General features: G+C 57.4%; 2 protein-coding genes across 2 annotated transcripts; both read left to right on the forward strand.

Annotated features, from left to right (window-relative positions):
- Positions 1-3,726: 3,726 nt before the first annotated feature.
- GPIHBP1 (glycosylphosphatidylinositol anchored high density lipoprotein binding protein 1) lies at positions 3,727-6,151 on the forward strand. The gene is made up of 5 exons (XM_086337748.1): positions 3,727-3,785; positions 4,197-4,307; positions 4,849-4,965; positions 5,583-5,693; positions 5,797-6,151. The coding sequence occupies exons 2-5, from the start codon at positions 4,256-4,258 to the stop codon at positions 6,030-6,032; spliced, it is 516 nt and encodes a 171-aa protein (XP_086193874.1). The 5' UTR covers positions 3,727-3,785; positions 4,197-4,255; the 3' UTR covers positions 6,033-6,151.
- Positions 6,152-16,121: 9,970 nt separating this feature from the next.
- On the forward strand, positions 16,122-16,761 carry ZFP41 (ZFP41 zinc finger protein; the record flags this gene model as incomplete). Its single annotated transcript, XM_086335664.1, is given in 2 exon segments — positions 16,122-16,480; positions 16,482-16,761. Coding segments are annotated over 2 exon segments (639 nt in total), but the record flags the coding sequence as incomplete, so codon positions are not given.
- Between the last annotated feature and the right edge of the window lie 291 nt (positions 16,762-17,052).

The raw sequence follows: 17,052 nt of genomic DNA on the forward strand, positions 1-17,052 counted from the left end.
TGGGGAACACATATACACCCATGGCTGATTGACATCAACGTATGGCAGAAACCACTACGATATTGTAAAGTAATTAGCCTCCAGTTAAAATAAATAAATTAACTTACAAAAAAACATGAGGGAAAATAAAGGAAGAAACAAGAGACAGAAGAGAGGGGAGCTGGAAGCACAGGAGAGCAGAAGAATGCCTGGGGCGGGGAAGCTGGAGTGCCGGGGAGGCCACAGCAGAGGAAGGGGCATCCAGAGGGTGGGTGACACTGGGCAGAGGGTGGGCAGGGCGCCAGTCTGGATGTGGCAACCTCGTGGCCCTTGCCCTGAGAGGCCTGGCTTCTCATAGAAACGTGGGGCAGGGAATCTGAAGGTGCAGGGGCAGGGGGCTCCACCACAGGCAGCCCTGAAGCAGGTGCTGCACACTAGGGATCCCTGGTGGGGCTGGGGCGGGGCAATGGGAGGTGAGACTCTCCGGGCTCAGTGTGGATGGGCTGAATGTCCAAGGGTTAGAGAAAATTGACCTGGGGTGTGGACGTGTGGAGGCGGGAGGGGGCAGGATGAACAAATGGAGGGTGGGCGCCTGCAGTCAACAGGGGGCTCCTCCACCCCAGTGCGTCTCCTCACAGGGTCCTGAGGTATAGCAAGTGGGTCCCCTAAGACCGCCCGGAGCCTGCTCCCTCTGACCGGCCCACCCCTGCTCGCCTGTTTCTTGATAATGGATTTCAGGAGAGAGAGAGGCTTGGCCCCCATCAGAAACCCTGGGAGCTGCCTCATTGGCCAGTCACTGTGGGGCCATCGGAAGCAGAGAGAGAATCCATAAGAGACCTCTCGTGGCCCCTGCCTACCCAGGAGGAGGGTCTGGACTCTGATCTAGAAGGAAGGCAGTCTCTCTGCTCCCAGAGAGCGCAGGAAGGAGCCCAGAGCAGGGAGTGGGGCATGAGGGCCAGCGCATCTGCAGCCTAAAGGCCCCCCTCCCCCATGGCTGTGTGCTGCCAGCAGGGCAGATGCCTTTCCTGCCCCCAGGACCCCAGACCTCAGCCCCTCAGTTAGAAACACTGAACATCTTTTCCCTGGTCTGGGTCCGATTCACACTGGTGACCCCAGAGGCCTGGGGTAGGGGCTCATAGCCCAGGACAGGTCCACACAGCTCCCCAGAGAGAGCAGGGCCCATGCCCACCCCCTCTACCTGGGCAGGAGTGGTGTGGATGGCCAGTGTGCCCTGTCCATAACTGGCACCAAGGTCTGATTCACTCAGCCAGAGGGAGGCCAGGACTGGCTGGGAGGGGACCCAGACCAGCAGTGCCCACAGGGCCATTCTCGGGAGCCTGCCCGACTGAGCAGGGCAGAGCAGGCAAGGCCAGGCCCACATCAGGAATGGGTCTTTGGACTGGAAGCTGGGCCCCAGGCTGCCTGGGAAGAGCGCCTGTGCGTGTGGGCAAGGCTGAGGCAGAAAGCACTGACATCCAAGGGCAGAGGCTCTAAAGTGGGCCTCAGGCACCCACGGGGCCTCCAGCCCTCAGCCTTGGCCCTGGGAGTTTGAGGGAGGCATGACTCCACCCCAGGGGTCTTCAGGGAGGCCCTTGTCCCTGGAGCCTGGGGTCAGAGAGTGCCAGGAGGGGTCGATTTTGTGGCCAGAATGCTTGAAGACAGCTGGGTGGGGACGGAGCCAGCATATACTCACTCTGACCTGAGGACTAGGGGCCTCGACCACTCCTGTGGGGCCCCAGCCCTGGCCAGGCCTGGCCGTGACTGCGTCTGCGTAGGCAGGGTGAGCCCCCGTTGCCTCTCCTGGGATGGAAAGAGGGAGCAGGGCAGGGCTTGGGGGGGGGCACCCTAGGATGGGGGGTGGTGAGGAGAGGGCAGAGTTCAACCCTGGCAGTAATTCCTAGTCAGCAAAGTAGTGATGGTAACACTACACACCCCTAGAGTTGTTGACGACCAACAAAATGGTATTTAATTGTAACTGGTGAATTAAATGATGCTATTTATTATTTGCATCTGGGCCAAGGAGGAGCTGGGCCTGTCTGGGGGGTCAGGCGGTAGGTGGAGACCCCCTGCTCCCTAACACTGCTGGGAACCCCCATGGGGCCCTGCCTGGGAGCAGCTCTTGGGAGCCCAGGTCAGAGCACCTGCAGGAGGAAGGCAGTGTGCAGGGTCAGCACGCGGGGCGACCACGGACACAGGCCTGAGGAATGCAGAGGGCAGGTCCTGGGCCATGAGCACAGAGGATGACCCTAGCTGGAGAGAGATTTTGGTCTCCAGATGGGGCGGGCTGGGGACAGCTGACAATCAGAGACCAGAGGCCAGGCAGCTCCCCGCAGAAGCCGAGGCTGTTCAAGCAGCCCAGTGACCACGGGGAGAGGACGTGCACTGGTTCAGAGGAGCGGGTGGGAGGATGATGCTTGGTGGCTGAGACTGCAGAGGAATGCCATCCCAGCCGGCCCTGGGGGCACTCTGCCGGGCACTGTCCTACATGCCAGCAGGCACTGGCTCTTGATGGCCATGACCGCTTTGAGAGCGCGGAAGCCCACAGAGTCAGAGGAAAGAGGCCTGGGCTCAGGCTCAGGTGGTTTCGCCCAAGAGCCAGCTCTCAATCTCTGCTCCAAGTGCTCCTGAGGATGTCCCACCCACAGGGAGATTCAGGCTGGGCAAGTTCAGGGAGAAGCCCCGGTGAACAACGGGGGTGGGCTCGCAGCCCTGACTCTAGGCCTCAGTCTAGCCTCCTGCCCTGCCCCACCTTTCGTTGGCCTCCAGGAAGGGTCTCCTCAGTGCCCACCCTGCAGCCCACAGAGGAGGAAGTGGGCAGCCCCCTCCCACAGTGCAGCACTGGCAGGAAAAGGCAGGCTCCCAGCGGTCCCGGAGGCCGGCTCCGGAGGGCAGGGGGCTAACACGAGGGATGGAGAGAGAAGGAGGTATTGGTGGCGCAAGACCTCTCTGAGAGTGTGACACGTGCAGATGGGACCGTGGGGTAGTTAGACATTAGCCGCAGGGAGGTGACAGGCGAAAAGACAAGAGGGAGTGGATCAAGCTAAGCCCCAACCATCTGAGGACCACCCCTCGACCTCACCCAGAATGGGCAAAACTATGATCTGGCAGTGGGCAGTTTACCCTGATAGAGAGACAGCACAGAGACACAAGAGAATGACCACGGCTGCCATGGCTGCCTGCGCCCAGACTAGACAGGCATACAACCTCTAGTAAACCCAGCTCATTATACCAACATTAATAAAGTCTACAGGTGGTTTCGTGCTCCACTGGGTGGACTGTTCTTAGCAAATCTAGGGCAAGGGCGTGTGCCATAATGAACTTGTTAGAGAACTCGCGACAGGCAAGCCAAGAGCCATCAGCCTGTCACTCACCCACGATCGCACCGCCTCCTCCCCCATCACTCCCTAACCCTAAGGCCTGCCTCCTCAGCCAACAACTCCGTATCAACACCCTGAAGCCAGTGCAGAAGGGGCTGGTTTCTCCTCACAGAAACAGACAGCTCTTCCTCTGAGAGTGTTTATCAATCCTTTATCTTCCTGTACTTAAGCAGGAAGCAGTAGTTTGCAAATATGTGCTTGCTATCACAAGGACTCAGATGTCTGGTCCGGTCTCCCGTTGACCTCCTGGGTTGAAGCTCTCTGTCTGACACAGGGCATGCCACCCCGGGGCAGGATGGCCTCAGGACGTCAGCAGGGACTGCGTTCCAGGGAGAGGAGGCAGCGGGGCGGAGGCCCTGAGGCGCCCCGGAGGGCAGCGGCAGCCCACGCAGTGCTGCTGGGAGAGGGAGGCCTAGCAGGAGGACCACAGTTGGGTTTTACTCTGAAATGCTCTTAACAAGGCCCCTGGAGATGACGCAGCTGACTCCTGGTTGACGGTGCCGCTCAGCTGTCTGCAGCTGGAGGGTACACGAGGCCAGGCTCCCATGGCTGCAGCCCGGACCTGGTCTCAGGGTCGAGACAAGGGGTGGGCGCTGGCCAGCCTGCACTGCAGGGCTGAGGCTGCAAGGCCAGGGCAGAACCGCTCAGGTGGACAGGACGGCCCACCGGCCGCCACAGTGACTTCCCCTCCCCCGCCACTGGAGCCAGGGAGGGAAATGACGGTCCCTGGCCCGGTGCCTGGCCTGGGGGCCAGCGTGAGGCCCATTGTTTGAGGCTGGAGCTGGGGGGCCCGGGGCCTTGGGAAGCCCCCGGCAAGGCCCTTTGTTCCACTTCCCACAGATTCAGAGCCCCGGTGAGGCCCTGGTGAGCAGACGTGGCAGAGGTGGCAGCCCCGTAGGATGAAGGCACTGGCGGCTGTCCTGCTGGCTCTGCTGTGGTGCCGGCTGCAAGGTGCGTGGGACGAGGGGTGGCCCTGCAGCAAGAGGGACCCCCCGTCCAGGCTGCAGACCCTCAGGGTCACCCAGCCCAGGGGCAAGATGTGGCTTGGGGAGGAGGACGGGTAGCACCTGCAGCCTGAGGCCAGAGGGAGGTGGGTGGGCTGTGCTGGGTCCCCACGGGTCCCCAAACCTCCAGCCCCGGCCCCAGCCAGAAGCCAGGGCGCGGGCGACCCTCCCCACACAACGCCACCCGGTCTCAGCCTCTCAGGCTTCGGGGTGCCCGCCATCTGGGGGCCGGAGTAGGGGGCTGTGAAGGGCCAGCGCCCAACCCCTAGTGTTGTTGGCAAGGATGCCACCAGGCCGCACGCCTGTCAGGAGGTGGGGCTGGGGCTCGGAGACCCAGGCAGCGACCTCACCACCTTGGGAGGGCCAGGGAGGTTAGACGGACTGGGAAGGGGGTGCTGGACCGAGGGGAGGGGGCGCGGCACTGGGCCCCAAGCCTGTGTCCTCTGTGCCTGGGTAGTGGAGGTTTACAGGTGTCCCTGCGCGGCCAGGGAGAGGGCGGGCGCAGGAGGACGAGGATGACGACCCGGACGCTGGGCGCGAAGGCTACGACGATGAGGACGAGGAGGAAGAGGAGGCCGGCGTGCCTGCGGGCAGCAGGGGCTCAGGTACCTGCCCACCCCGCCCCAGCATGGGGGCGCTCAGCTCTGTTTCTCAGCACTCGCATGGGTGCCTCGAGGCTGACAGTGAGGAACCCACAGGCAGAGGCCTCCGCTGCGAGGTCCATGCCCTCAAGGTGGGGGAAGGGGGAGGAGGGGCCCTTGGCACTCAGCACACCCTCATTTCTCACCCTGGCAGTGACCCCCAACTGCTGTCCGGAGGAGGGGGCTAGAGAAGGAGCCAGTCCTGGGAGGGGCAGTGGTGCTGGGGCAGAGAGGTTAAATAGGAGTTCACCAAGCAGACAGGGGCACAGCAGAGCCCCAGGGTGGAGAGACCGGTGACTCAAAGGCCCTGGGTGTGGAGTCCAGTTCAGAAGTACACAACTGTCCCGGTGAGGCAGGGCAGCGGGGGGCGAGGCGGGAGATAAGGGGGCCAGTCCTGATGTGGGGGCACAGAGGGCTCCAGCAGGGCAGGGTTTGAGGGGGTCAGCTGAGAGTGGGAGAGGCGGACCGGAATTGGGAAGAGACCTCCAAGGGGAAGAGGCTGGGAAGCGGCAGGCGTGGGTGAGCTGGGGGCGCTCTGGGGGCTGTGCCCCTTGCATAGCTGAGCCCACCCGGCCCCCCAGGGCCGCAGTGCTACACGTGCCAGTCCCTGCACAAGGGGGAGAGCTGCGAGCAGGTGCAGAGCTGCGTGCTCCCCGGGACATGCAAAGCCATCGTCTCCTCCTGGAACACTGGTGAGGGGCCACCCGGGGGTGGTGGGACGGCGTCACCCACGCCTGTGAGGGGCCCCATCCCTGCCGTGTCCCATCCCACCGGACCCGCTCTCTCCCCCCACAGAGTCAGGTCCCCAGACCACCTACTCGGGATGGTGTGCAGACACATGTCAAGCCATCAGCAGGACGGTGGACGGATCTCTGACGACCATATCCTGCTGCCAGTCCAGCCTGTGCAACACCCCACCCTGGCAAGACCCCCAGGGGAGGGGGGCAGGCGGCCCCCAGGGGAGCCCTGCGACTGTGGCCGCCACCGTCCTGCTCAGCCTCCTGGCCAGCCTTCAGGAGATGGGGCTCTGAGTGGGGCGCTCCCTCCTCGCGCCCAGCATGGCCTGCACCCTGGCTGGCCAGCACTCTGTCCGCTGTCTCCTGTCCCCTCCCCCAGACCATGGAGAATAAACTGGAAGCACCTGTGATGACCCCGCGGCACTGGTTCCTCAGCCACAGCAGCCCTTCCTCGGTTTCCCCTTCCAGCATCCTGGCCTCCTCTCCCTGCCTGTGCATGGAGGATGGCCAGCACGTGGGCCTTAAGTCCAGGCCTCAGAGGCTCACAGGGTGGGTCCACACAACTCCCCGCCCCCAGCAGAGAAAACACTCACTGCATGCCAGCGGGGAGCCCACCCCAATTTGCTCCCCAACTTCTTGCCAAAAAAAAAACCTACATCCATCCATGAGAGGGGAGGCCCTTGTAGGGAGGAGACTTGGGGAGGAAGATTTCCTTGGCCTACAGGAGGAAAGGCCCCCACCCAGGGCGGCTTGGGGTGAATGGAATTAATGAGGGGCTGGAAGACAAAGAGAAAAGAGAGGGAGGCAGGTGGTGTATGGCTCAGATGGGACTTTGCAGCCAAGCATTCAGCTTGGGGCGGGGACGGGGCAGAGGAGGGGGCAGTCAGGGAGAAGCGAGGGGGCAGGGCAGGAGCCCCACGGCTTCCCCAGCCTTTGCTCCAGCTGGACGGGTGTCGCTGGCTACTGGGCGCTCGGCCTCCGTGACTGGTTCCGGGACGGAGCCAAGTCCCGGAGTGGGAAAGAGAGGGCTGGGCTTCAGTTTCCCCGTCAGAGTGGTATGGAACAAGGCACAGAGGGCCCTGGTGCCCACCAGCTGAACTCCCCCTGGGCTGGGAAGCCCAGCCCTCCATCTCGCCTGCCCCGTGTCCCTGCAGGCAGAGCAGCCTCCCACCGTATGTTTCCCCTTTCCTCACCAAGGGAAACCTCTTAGTAAGGAAACGCCACCATCCTGGCACACGACAGTCCACCCGACGGAGACGACACATCTGCCCAGGGTCACGCAGTTGGTGGTGGCAGGTCCGGGACCCAGCCCGGGGCTTCTGGTCAACAGTGGCCACCTTCCCGGGGGGCCATAGGCCGGTGGACAATGGAGCCAGGGCACCTGAGCCAGAGGTTGCAAGCAGCTGGATGGCGGCCAAGACCCAGCTGGATCCCCAGGCCGAGTCCAGTCTGAGGTGCCAGTGGACAGTCACAGCCAGGGCCTTGTCACAGGGCTCGGCGCTCAAGGCCAGTCCCTGGAAGGAGAAGCCAGAGGCCCCGGGAGGCTGTGTGGTCAGCCCCTCCTTCCCATCCGGCCCAGAAGCACCTCTGCGCCTTCCCAGGAGGCTGGCGGGGAACACATCCATCCGGATCAGAGGCCCTGCTCCCCATGGCTGCCAAAGCAAATGACCACAAACCACACACATGAGTTATCTTATGGTCCAGAGGTCAGGAGTGGCAGGGCTGTGTCCGCCTTGGAGGCCAGGACAGTCCATTTTGTGTGTCAGCACGCCTGGACTAAGGGATGCCCGTGCAGCTGGCAAAACGTTATTCCTGATGTTTCTGTGAGGGTGTTTCCAGAACACTTGACATGTGAATGGTGGGCCTGAGAAAGATCACTGCCCCAGGTGAGTGGGCATCACCCAGGCCATCCAAGGCCCAGACGGAACAAAAGGCAGGAAGGACCAGCTCCCTCTTCTGGAGCTGGGATGCCCATCCTCTGCTGCCTGCCAATGTTGGAACCCCTGCTTCTCGGGCCTTTAGGGCTCAGAGGGAACGACACCACCACGCCCCCACTCTCCTCCTTCCAGATAGTGGACTGGGGGCTTCTCGGCCTCCAAGACAGTGTGAACCAATTCCTCTGTGTGTGTCTGTGTCCTGACCTGCTCTGCTAATAAGGACACCAGTCAGCGTGGGTTAGGGCTACTCTCATGACCTCACGTACCTTAGTTCAGTTCAGTCACTCAGTCGTGTCTGACTCTTTGTGACCCCATGGGACCACAGCACACCAGGCCTCCCTGTCCATCACCAACTCCCGGAGTTCACTCAAACTCATGTCCATTGAGTCGGTGATGCCATCCAGCCATCCCATCCTCTGTCAGCCCCTTCTCCTGCTTTCAATCTTTCCCAGCATCAGGGTCTTTTCAAATGAGTCAGTTCTTCACATCAGGTGGCCAAAGTATTGGTGTTTCAGCTTCAGCATCAGTCCTTCCAATGAATATTCAGGACTGATTTCCTTTAGGATGGACTGGTTGGATCTCCTTGCAGTCCAAGGGACTCAAGAGTCTTCTCCAACACCACAGTTCAAAAGAATCAATTCTTCGGCACTCAGCTGTCTTTATAGTCCAACTCTCCCATCCATACATGACTACTGGAAAAACCATAGCTTTGACTAGACAGACCTTTGTTGGCAAAGTAATGTTTCTGCTTTTTTAATATGCTGTCTAGGTTGGTCATAACTTTTCTTCCAAGGAGCAAGTGTCTTTTAATTTCATGGCTGTAGTCACCATCTGCAGTGATTTTGGAGCCCCCCAAAATAAACTCTGTCACTGTTTCCATTGTTTCCCCATCTATTTGCCATGAAGAGATGGGATTGGATGCCATGATCTTAGTTTTCTGAATGTTGAGTACCTAAATCACCTTTAAAAACCCCCATCTCCAAACACAGGCCCATCCTGAGGTCCTGATGTTAGGACTTCAGCTCATGAATCTCGGGGCACAGTTCAGCCCATCATAAGGGGCTAAGACAGGGCTCTGTTGGGGGCACAGAGCGTGGTTAATATCCTGAATTGAATTTAAAGGAAGTGCTTGCCAGGGTGGTGGAGATGGCGAGGAGGGGCAGGGGCCTGGCTTGGCCCAGGGGGACCTGCAGGCAGACAGGAGCTGGGATGGCTGGAGCTTGGTTCAAAAAGCCAAGACTTGACTTCTGAGCATCAGGCCCCATGTGTGGCCTTCACGTGCATGGCTGGTGGCCAGGCAGGGTCGCCCGCTCCTGCTGGCTCCCTCAGTACTCTGCCCATCTGGTCCTAAGGTTGCCTCTGTTCCCCACAAGCCCCGTAGCAACAGCAGCCAAGCTCGAAGCACCAGGTCCTTCCCACACATCTTCTTCATAAATGCAAACAGGCCTCTGCCAGCCTGCAAACCCCATCCCCTGGGCCTTCTCCACCCCCTCTCCAGCTGCTGCACCAACCCCACTGGAAACCACCCCCTGGGTTCCCCTCAGGTCCTGTGTCCCCACCCAGCCCTGGAGTTGGCAGCAAGCTCAGGGAGAATGCTGTATTCCCTTCTTTGCTGGGCTCACCTGAGTTACCAGCTGGACAAGGGGCTCGGGGGTCCTGTCCCAGCAGGCAGATCCCCCCCTGGTCACCCCACCCCACACCGGTTCCATTCATTTGGTGTTTTTCTCCGGACTTCCTCAGCACAGGAAACAGGTGGCCATGGTCACGTTTCCTGTTCTTGTTCTCGACCACGAAAACTGGGTGAGGATGAAGCAGTGACTCCAAAGCAGGACATTCCTGAGGACAGAGATTCCCGGCCATCGGCCTTGGACAGACCGAGCGGCGCCCTCCAGGGACCGCCAGGGTTTGCAGAAGCTGATGGACTCAGGCACTGGTCAGAGGTGGGAGTTGAGCGAGGCTGCCGACTCTGTGGCACCCAGTCCCACCAGGAACTCTCCGGAACAGAGGGGAGTCAGAGCCTGGAAGGCATCTGGCCTGAGAGCAGGGGGGCGGGGACATGGGGATACGGAATGGCATTTCAGTATCAAGAATGCTGACCAGAGCAGAGCAAAACTGCCCTCACCTGTGGGACCAGGGCGGCTCTGGGTTCCCACAGGTGGAGAACTGGGGTGGGGGCTATACTGGAGTAACGTGGGAAAAGAAGCCCCTCGGGGTACCCCCTTACTCAGCTTCATAATCCTCTCAGAAAGAAAGCCAGGATACTTGGTGGAGGTGGAGGCAGGCGGGATCTCAGCCCCACAGAGCGGGTGTCCTGGAGAGGAGCAGTCCTGTGAAGTCCCAACCTCAGGACATCCTGGGCGAGAAACCCTTGAAGAAAGCGGCAGCTGCTGGGACACCCCCAGGGCCAGGCTGTGATCCACCAGCTGCAGACACAGCCCTCCTCCGCCCAGGGTGCACACATACCGAAGGACATGCGGGAATGCCTGGCTTCCCTTGCCAGGCCCTCTCCCCGTCCAGGCTCAGGTAATGCCCAAGGGATTTACCTCCTAGTAGGTCTGTAAGTGCATGAATATCAGGAAAGTTACATAATTGGAAAATGGATATAGTTACCACCCACCGCTTGCCATCAGCCGTAAGCCTGAGGGGGCGGATGTTAGCTTTCCTAAGTAAATTTGTGTGAAGCGTAGTAGAGGAAACACCCACAGTTCAGTAATCTGTGTCTCTAGGAAGAACCATCGTAAAAGTCGCCCAACTCCTCCGGTCCAGTGCATGCCCGCAACACTCTGGATTTACCTCCGAGCCACGATAGCTCCAATTTCCTGAACTGCAATTCCTTGGGCTATTCCCAAAGAAACTTGCTTTTGCTGGTAAAAGACCTGGCTACCACTATATTATTGAACATAATATAGTAGCAACAAAGACTGTAGCAACAAAGAGGGAGCAGAGTTGAATTTGGTCTTGAGTATGTTGAGACTGCAGTACTTGAAGCTCCTGCAAGGATAAAGTCTAAGGGACAGATGCACAACAGGAGCCAGAGCCAGAGACACGTAAGAGAAGGCAGCATCTAGGGGCATCAGGGCCAAGTGCCCATTCACTGAATTGCTATAATGAGAGCCCCACCACCTGCCAGGCTACTGGAAGAACACATCAGGAAACAGAGAAAGCAAAGCAGCCCACCCCCAGAAGACTTCATTTTCTGGTGTGGGAAGGGAAGATGAACATAATAAACACAACAGGAAATTCCATAGCCTGTTGGAAAGCTGAAAGTGCTATGGAAAAAAAAAAAAGTAGGGAAGGGTGGGTACCAAGAAGTGGAGGAAGAGGCAGAATGCTGTGGTATTACAAAATGTGATCACCAACGGTGCCAGTGGTGTCCGGGACGTGCTCCTAACCAGTGAACTACAGCAGAGGTGATGGGAGGTTAGGTACCACGAGACTTCACCCCAGCAGACTGGGGCCAGAGGCTTTCTGCTGGCCCTGAAGGAGCACAGAGAGGGCCACGTGGCAGGGAACTGTGGGTGATCTGCAAGACCAAAGGTCAGCCTCCCGACAGCCCAGAAGAAGCTGGCCCTCAGTCACACAGCCACCAAGAAAGGAAGCCTGCCAACAGCCACACGAGTGTGGAAGCAGATCCTCACCTCACGCTGAGAACCCTGACTGCGGCCTTCGGAGGCTGAGCAGAGGACCAGCTAAGCCTCGCCTGGACTCCTGTCCCACGGTGATATAACAAACGGTGGATAGAAAAAGTGCTATAACCGTGATAGAGGAAACCGTGGCACAACAAAGGAACCCTGATACAACAAACAGGTACTGTTTTGAGCTGCTAAGCTTGTGATAACCAGAAAACTAACACACCCAGGGTGGTCAGAGGTCAGGGGTCCCCTCTAGGAGGTGAGCTCTCCGCAGGCGGTAAGTGGGAATGAGCCAAGCAGACAGCTGGGGACAAGTGTTGCAGGCAGAGGGAGTGGCCAGTGCGGCTGAACGGAGGCCACAGCAGGCCTGCTGCTTCTGTGGAACTCAAACAGGTGGCGGGGGTGGGGGGCACGAGTGAGGGAGGGGGTGCAGAGGGGAGCAAGGAGGGCTGGGGTGAGTGATGGGGGCAGGAGCGGAAGGGAGGGAGTGCGCAGGTCAGAGGGGCGAGACTGGGTGGGCGGCCGAGGTAAGGGGGCGTGTGCTGCGACGCGAGTGAGTGGGAGGAGCTCGGGTCGGGGGCGGAGTCACCCGTGGCGCACCACCGAGAGGCTGGGGCCTCGCCGCCTAGAACGGCACCGGAAACGCCGGCCTGGGAGCAGGTTCTTCCTGCGGGTACCGAGTGTGGGCGAAGGGGGATAAACTGAAATGAGGTGAAACCAACTGCGGGGCCCGAGCCCTGCAGGGCGCACCACCGAGAGGCCCGCGACTTCACTTCCTAGAACGGCGCAGGAAGGGGCGGGGCCACCTAGAACGGCGCAGGAAGGGGCGGGGCCAGCGGCGGGCCTTTCCGGCCGGCGCAGAGGCGCGGCTGCTCGACTGAGAAGATTCCTGGTGCTCGTTGCTGGCACCTGGGGGTGCGGCTCGCCTTGGTGAGGACGCGTCCCTTCCAGCCCAGGGACCCTGCGAGGAGCGCACCCGCCCCCATCTCCATGCGGGAACTCACTGGGTCCCTCTGGCGTCGTGTGGACTCCCCACCCAGGGCATCGGCCACCGCGCTCTCGGCTCCCTGGTTCCGCGGGGACAAGGGCGAGGTGCGCAAGGACCAACTCCGTGCGAATCGAGGTGAAGGAGACCTCGGCCCTGCACCCGCGGCTGGCGAGGCTGTCAGGGCCCCTCTTCTCGGCTTCGACACCGCTGCGGGCCTTCTGACAGGCCCAGGGCCTGCACACTGCTTGGGTGCATGTTTGCCCTTGGATCTCAAAACCCACTAGTAATCCCATCTCTCACTGAGACCCTGGCTTCTGAGGGCGAATGAGGTTACCAGGGAGTCCTGCTGCAGCTAGATACCCAAAGTTTCATGTTACAGGCGGCCTGGCCCAGAGAGTGAAGGAGCTACACTGAAGTGACAGAGCACGTACCTTTAGGTCAGGGCTGTGGTCTGCTCTGGCAAGGTAGATTGCGTTTCCTGCGTGGCTATAGCAGTTACCAGGCCTACAGATCTGTGAAATGAGAAGACCAAAACAATGACCTCAGATCGGTTCCACTTCTAACAATTATTTTATTGCTTGGTGTGCACAGGGCTTAGAGAAGTGAATATGTCCAGTCTCTGCCATTAAGCACCTGTTTGAGTTAGGCCGACATAATGATGATGTAGAATGTTTTGGGAGCAGCAGAAGGTGCAGTCTCCAGCCAAGTAATTAGGGATTCCAGAATGAAAAAGAAGGATCCTTGCCCTCAGCTCATCAGGAGACTGCACGTCAGTGACAAGCCACGGATGGAGTGACAAGAACAGTCCTTGGAGCCCAGCCAGCAGATGTCAGGCTCAGTGGGTCCAAGGACCACTCCTCTCCATCGAGTGGGTCAGCATAGAGCCAAGATGAGTTTACATCTGCCCTGGAGAGCCATGGGCTAGAGGGTTGATGGCACTTTCCTATTGGTCTTGGTTTTCATCTGTTTCCTACTGAAACTAGACCTCAGCTCAAACTGCAGCCTGGCTGACTGGGGCTCTGATCCTCTGCCTTAGTTCTACCTGCCTCCCCAGCAGAGATGCCCCCATATTTGTATGCTTCCCTCAGCCTAGATGACCTGCCATCCTCAGTTCTGGCTCCCACCTAATGCTAAGAACACCCTCCTCCCAGAAGCAACTCCAAGAGAGCCTTCAGAGAGTGACACTGGCCTGAATCTGAGTCAAGTGTATGTAAACATTTTCATTTAGAAGAAACCAGACTCTCAAATTCTTGTCAAGATGGGAGAACTGTCCATTCATTTTATGTGTTGCCTCTGTGCACGGGAGAGTGGATGAAGACTTAGTATCTGCTTTGATTTAAAGGAAATGCAAAGGATTTATCCCTCAAAACATACTTCACTTGAAATGTTACCATCTAGAGCACCACATTTTGGGGTGAGACAGCTTGGCAGAATGTGGACCTCCCAGGAGATCAGGTGACCGCACAGGCCATGGGAGGTCTCTCAAGGGTGACTCAAGGACTCAGAACAGGATCTGCTTTCTTGGGAAAGTGCTTTCTCCTATCTTATGAAGACTTCTTTGGCCTGTGGTTAAAGAGCCTCAAGTTTGTCAAGCTTTATCCTAGAAGTCCATTTGTTAGCACTGAGGGAAGAGACAGGTTAAGGAAGCTCAGAAATAATACAGAAAAGGAATAGGTGAAGCTTCTTAACCAATGAAACATGAGCCATGCTGGTAATGCTTCTACAGGTACCTGGGCCTGATCTGTCACTGGGACTGACTGATTTCTGTTTGAATTTTGTGGTGATATTAGAATGCTTTTAGATGGAATTAGGGACAGAGACTGTCAAATTTTTTAGATAATGCACTCAAGAGCCTAGCAGATGGTTCCCTGGGGCTTTGGCCCTCAGTGGACAGTCAGCTCCAGTTAAGGCCACAAGGAGAATGAAAGCCTGGTAAGGAGACAGGGCATGAGGTCAGGGAGGCTTCTCTGAGAAGAACCCTCAGAGCAGAGCTCTTAGTGAGTGAGGGGCCAGCACCAGTTCTCAGGACCTGTTTGTGGGCAGCCAGGTGCTGAGGCAGGAAGGACTGGGAATGTGTGGTGAACCTAAGGGTGCTTGGGAAGGGGCAGGGCAGAAGTGTGAGGGGAACCACGGGGGATTTGGCAGGGATGTGATGGGATTCACTGGCTGATGGAGGACTCAGGAGGGCCAGGGTGAGGGTGGGACCGAGTTTTATACAGGTGATGGGCAGTTAGAGGAAGCACAAGCTGGAATCAAGATTGCCAGGAGAAATAGCAATAACCTCATATATGCGGGTGATACCACCCTTATGGCAGAAAGTGAAGAACTAAAGAGCCTCTTGATGAAAGTGAAAGAGGAGAGTGAAAAAGTGGGCTTAAAGCTCAACACTCAGAAAACTAAGTTCATGGCATCTGATCCCATCCCTTCATGGCAAATAGATGGGGAAACAATGGCTGACTTTATTTTGGGGGGCTCCAAAATCACTGCAGATGGTGAATGCAGCCATGAAATTAAAAGACGCTTACTCCTTGGAAGGAAAGTTATGACCAACCTAGAGAGCATATTAAAAAGCAGAGACGTTACTTTGTCAACAAAGGTCCATCTAGTCAAGACTATGGTTTTTCCAGTGGTCATGTATAGATGTGAGAGTTGGACTATAAAGAAAGCTGAGCGCCAAAGAATTGATGCTTTTGAACTGTAGTGTTGGAGAAGACTCTTGAGAGTCCCTTGGACTGCAAGGAGATCCAACTAGTCCATCCTAAAGGAGATCAGTCCTGGGTGTTCATTGGAAGGACTGAAACTCCAATACTTCGGCCACCTGATGTGAAGAGCTGACTCATCTGAAAAGACTCTTATGCTGGGAAAGATTGAGGGCAGAAGGAGAAGGGGACAACAGAGGATGAGATGGTTGGATGGCATCACCAACTCAATGGACATGGGTTTGGGTAGACTCCAGCAGTTGGTGATGGACAGGGAGGCCTGGTGTGCTGTGGTTCATGGAGTCGCAAACAGTTAGACACGACTGAGCGACTGAACTGAACTGAACTGATGGGCGATACCTTCTGTGAGAGTCGCACGTGGCTCTCATGGCCTGTAGCTCTAGAAGCACGTAGTCTGGTCCCAAATACAAGAAGTGGAGAAGGAGCAAATAAAGGGCAGGGAAACTCCACAATTGGGGGCCACACAGCAGTTATTGGTCCATGGTGCACATGAATCCTGCTGGATGCAGGTGTGGAGATGCCACCCCTGGCAGAGGAATAAGAATTCTTTGGTTAGGGACTTCCCTGGTGGTCCAGTGGCTACGGTGCCACCTTCCTAATGCAGGGGGCCCGGGTTCAATCCCTGCTTAGGGAGCTAGATCCTGCATGCCACAACTAAGACCTGGCAGAGCCAAAGAAATACATAAAAAAAAAAATTCCTTGGTGACCAACTAAGTAAATGATGACATTTACCCAGATGAGGAAAACTGGGAAGAGTGAGATTGGGGTGGGGGTGTTCTAGGAAATCAATTCTTTGGTCATGTCCAGCCTGAAACTTACGAGATGTCCGGGTGGCATACACCAGCAAGAAAGGAAGAGGGCCATGTCTGCATGCCTCTGCCACCCTTTCCCTGCCCATCTGTCACTTTGTAACTCAGTTCCTCCCAGACATTCACTTAATCTAACAGTTCATGGTCTTGTTTCTCTCCAGCCTCAGAAGAGTTGCTGGCACTCTTCTGTTCCAGAACTTCAGTTCCAAGCTTGGAAAAATAAAGTCCTTTCTGAAGAAGTGAATTTACAAGGGAATTTGTAGGCTGGAGGATTTTGCCCCTGGCCATTCTCCTTGACCCTTGCCAGCTTCCAGGGGGCCTTCCTCTACCCTGGAAACAAGGATAGAGAAGCCCACAGGCAAGAAAAATAAGACCCGCACCCCAGAGGCAGAAGTGCACGTGCAGAAGGACACTGCCAAGGAAGAGAAGGCATCTGGGAAAGAACAGCCAAACCAGAGCCCCACTTTGGCCCAAAAGCACAGGAAGGAAGCCCGCCTCAGTCCTGAGAATGAGGAGCACACGTTTGAGGCCTTTGATGCTTCATTTAAAGATGACTTTGAAGGAGTTCCCATGTTTACTCCCTTCCAGAGGAAGAAGCCCTACGAATGTAGCAAATGTGGGTGCATCTTTAAGCACAAGACGGATCATGTTCGTCACCAGAGTCCACACTGGAGAGAAGCCCTTCCAGTGTGCCCAGTGCGGGAAGATATTCAGGCACAGCTCTGACGTGACAAAGCACTGGAGGATTCACCCCAGAGAAAAGCCCTTTAAATGTAGTGAGTGTGGCAAAGCCTTTAACTGCAGTTCCAATCTCCTGAAACATCAGAAAACCCATACTGGAGAGAAGCCATACAGATGTAAGGAGTGTGGAAAGACCTTTGCCTATAGCTCATGTCTCATTCGCCATCAGAAACATCACCCACGGAAGAAGCATTGAACGTGGGGAAGCCACCCACCAGACTCGGAACTTTGTGCCTGTGAGAACATCCTAGCAGGCCTGCCTGGGGGTCCTCTTCCTCTGGAGTCTGAGCGGGCTGGGGGGGTCCTGCCCTCACCAGAAGACCCACCCAAACCAGGTCAGCAAACACCCAAGCCATACAGAGAATCTCCAGGTTGAGACATCATGATAACAAGCATGCAAACTGCTGTCCAGAGGGCAGGCTTGGACCCGAGCACAGCCCAGCACCTCCCACTGCCTCCTCGCCTGTGGCACCCTTGCTGGCCTCAG

The sequence above is a fragment of the Bos grunniens genome, chromosome 14, assembly GCF_055505025.1.
Source record: "Bos grunniens cultivar Pamir isolate PY7600 chromosome 14, Bosgru_T2T1.0, whole genome shotgun sequence".
Taxonomy (NCBI): Eukaryota; Metazoa; Chordata; class Mammalia; order Artiodactyla; family Bovidae; genus Bos; species Bos grunniens.

What these genes read in the sequence shown, in the direction of transcription:
- GPIHBP1 (XM_086337748.1), top strand. Translation starts at nt 4,256, where the DNA reads ATGAAGGCACTGGCGGCTGTCCTGCTGGCTCTGCTGTGGTGCCGGCTG. An exon ending in GCTGTGGTGCCGGCTGCAAG is followed by an intron (nt 4,308 to 4,848) that starts GTGCGTGGGACG and finishes CTGCGCGGCCAG; the next exon opens with GGAGAGGGCGGGCGCAGGAG. An exon ending in CGTCTCCTCCTGGAACACTG is followed by an intron (nt 5,694 to 5,796) that starts GTGAGGGGCCAC and finishes CTCCCCCCACAG; the next exon opens with AGTCAGGTCCCCAGACCACC.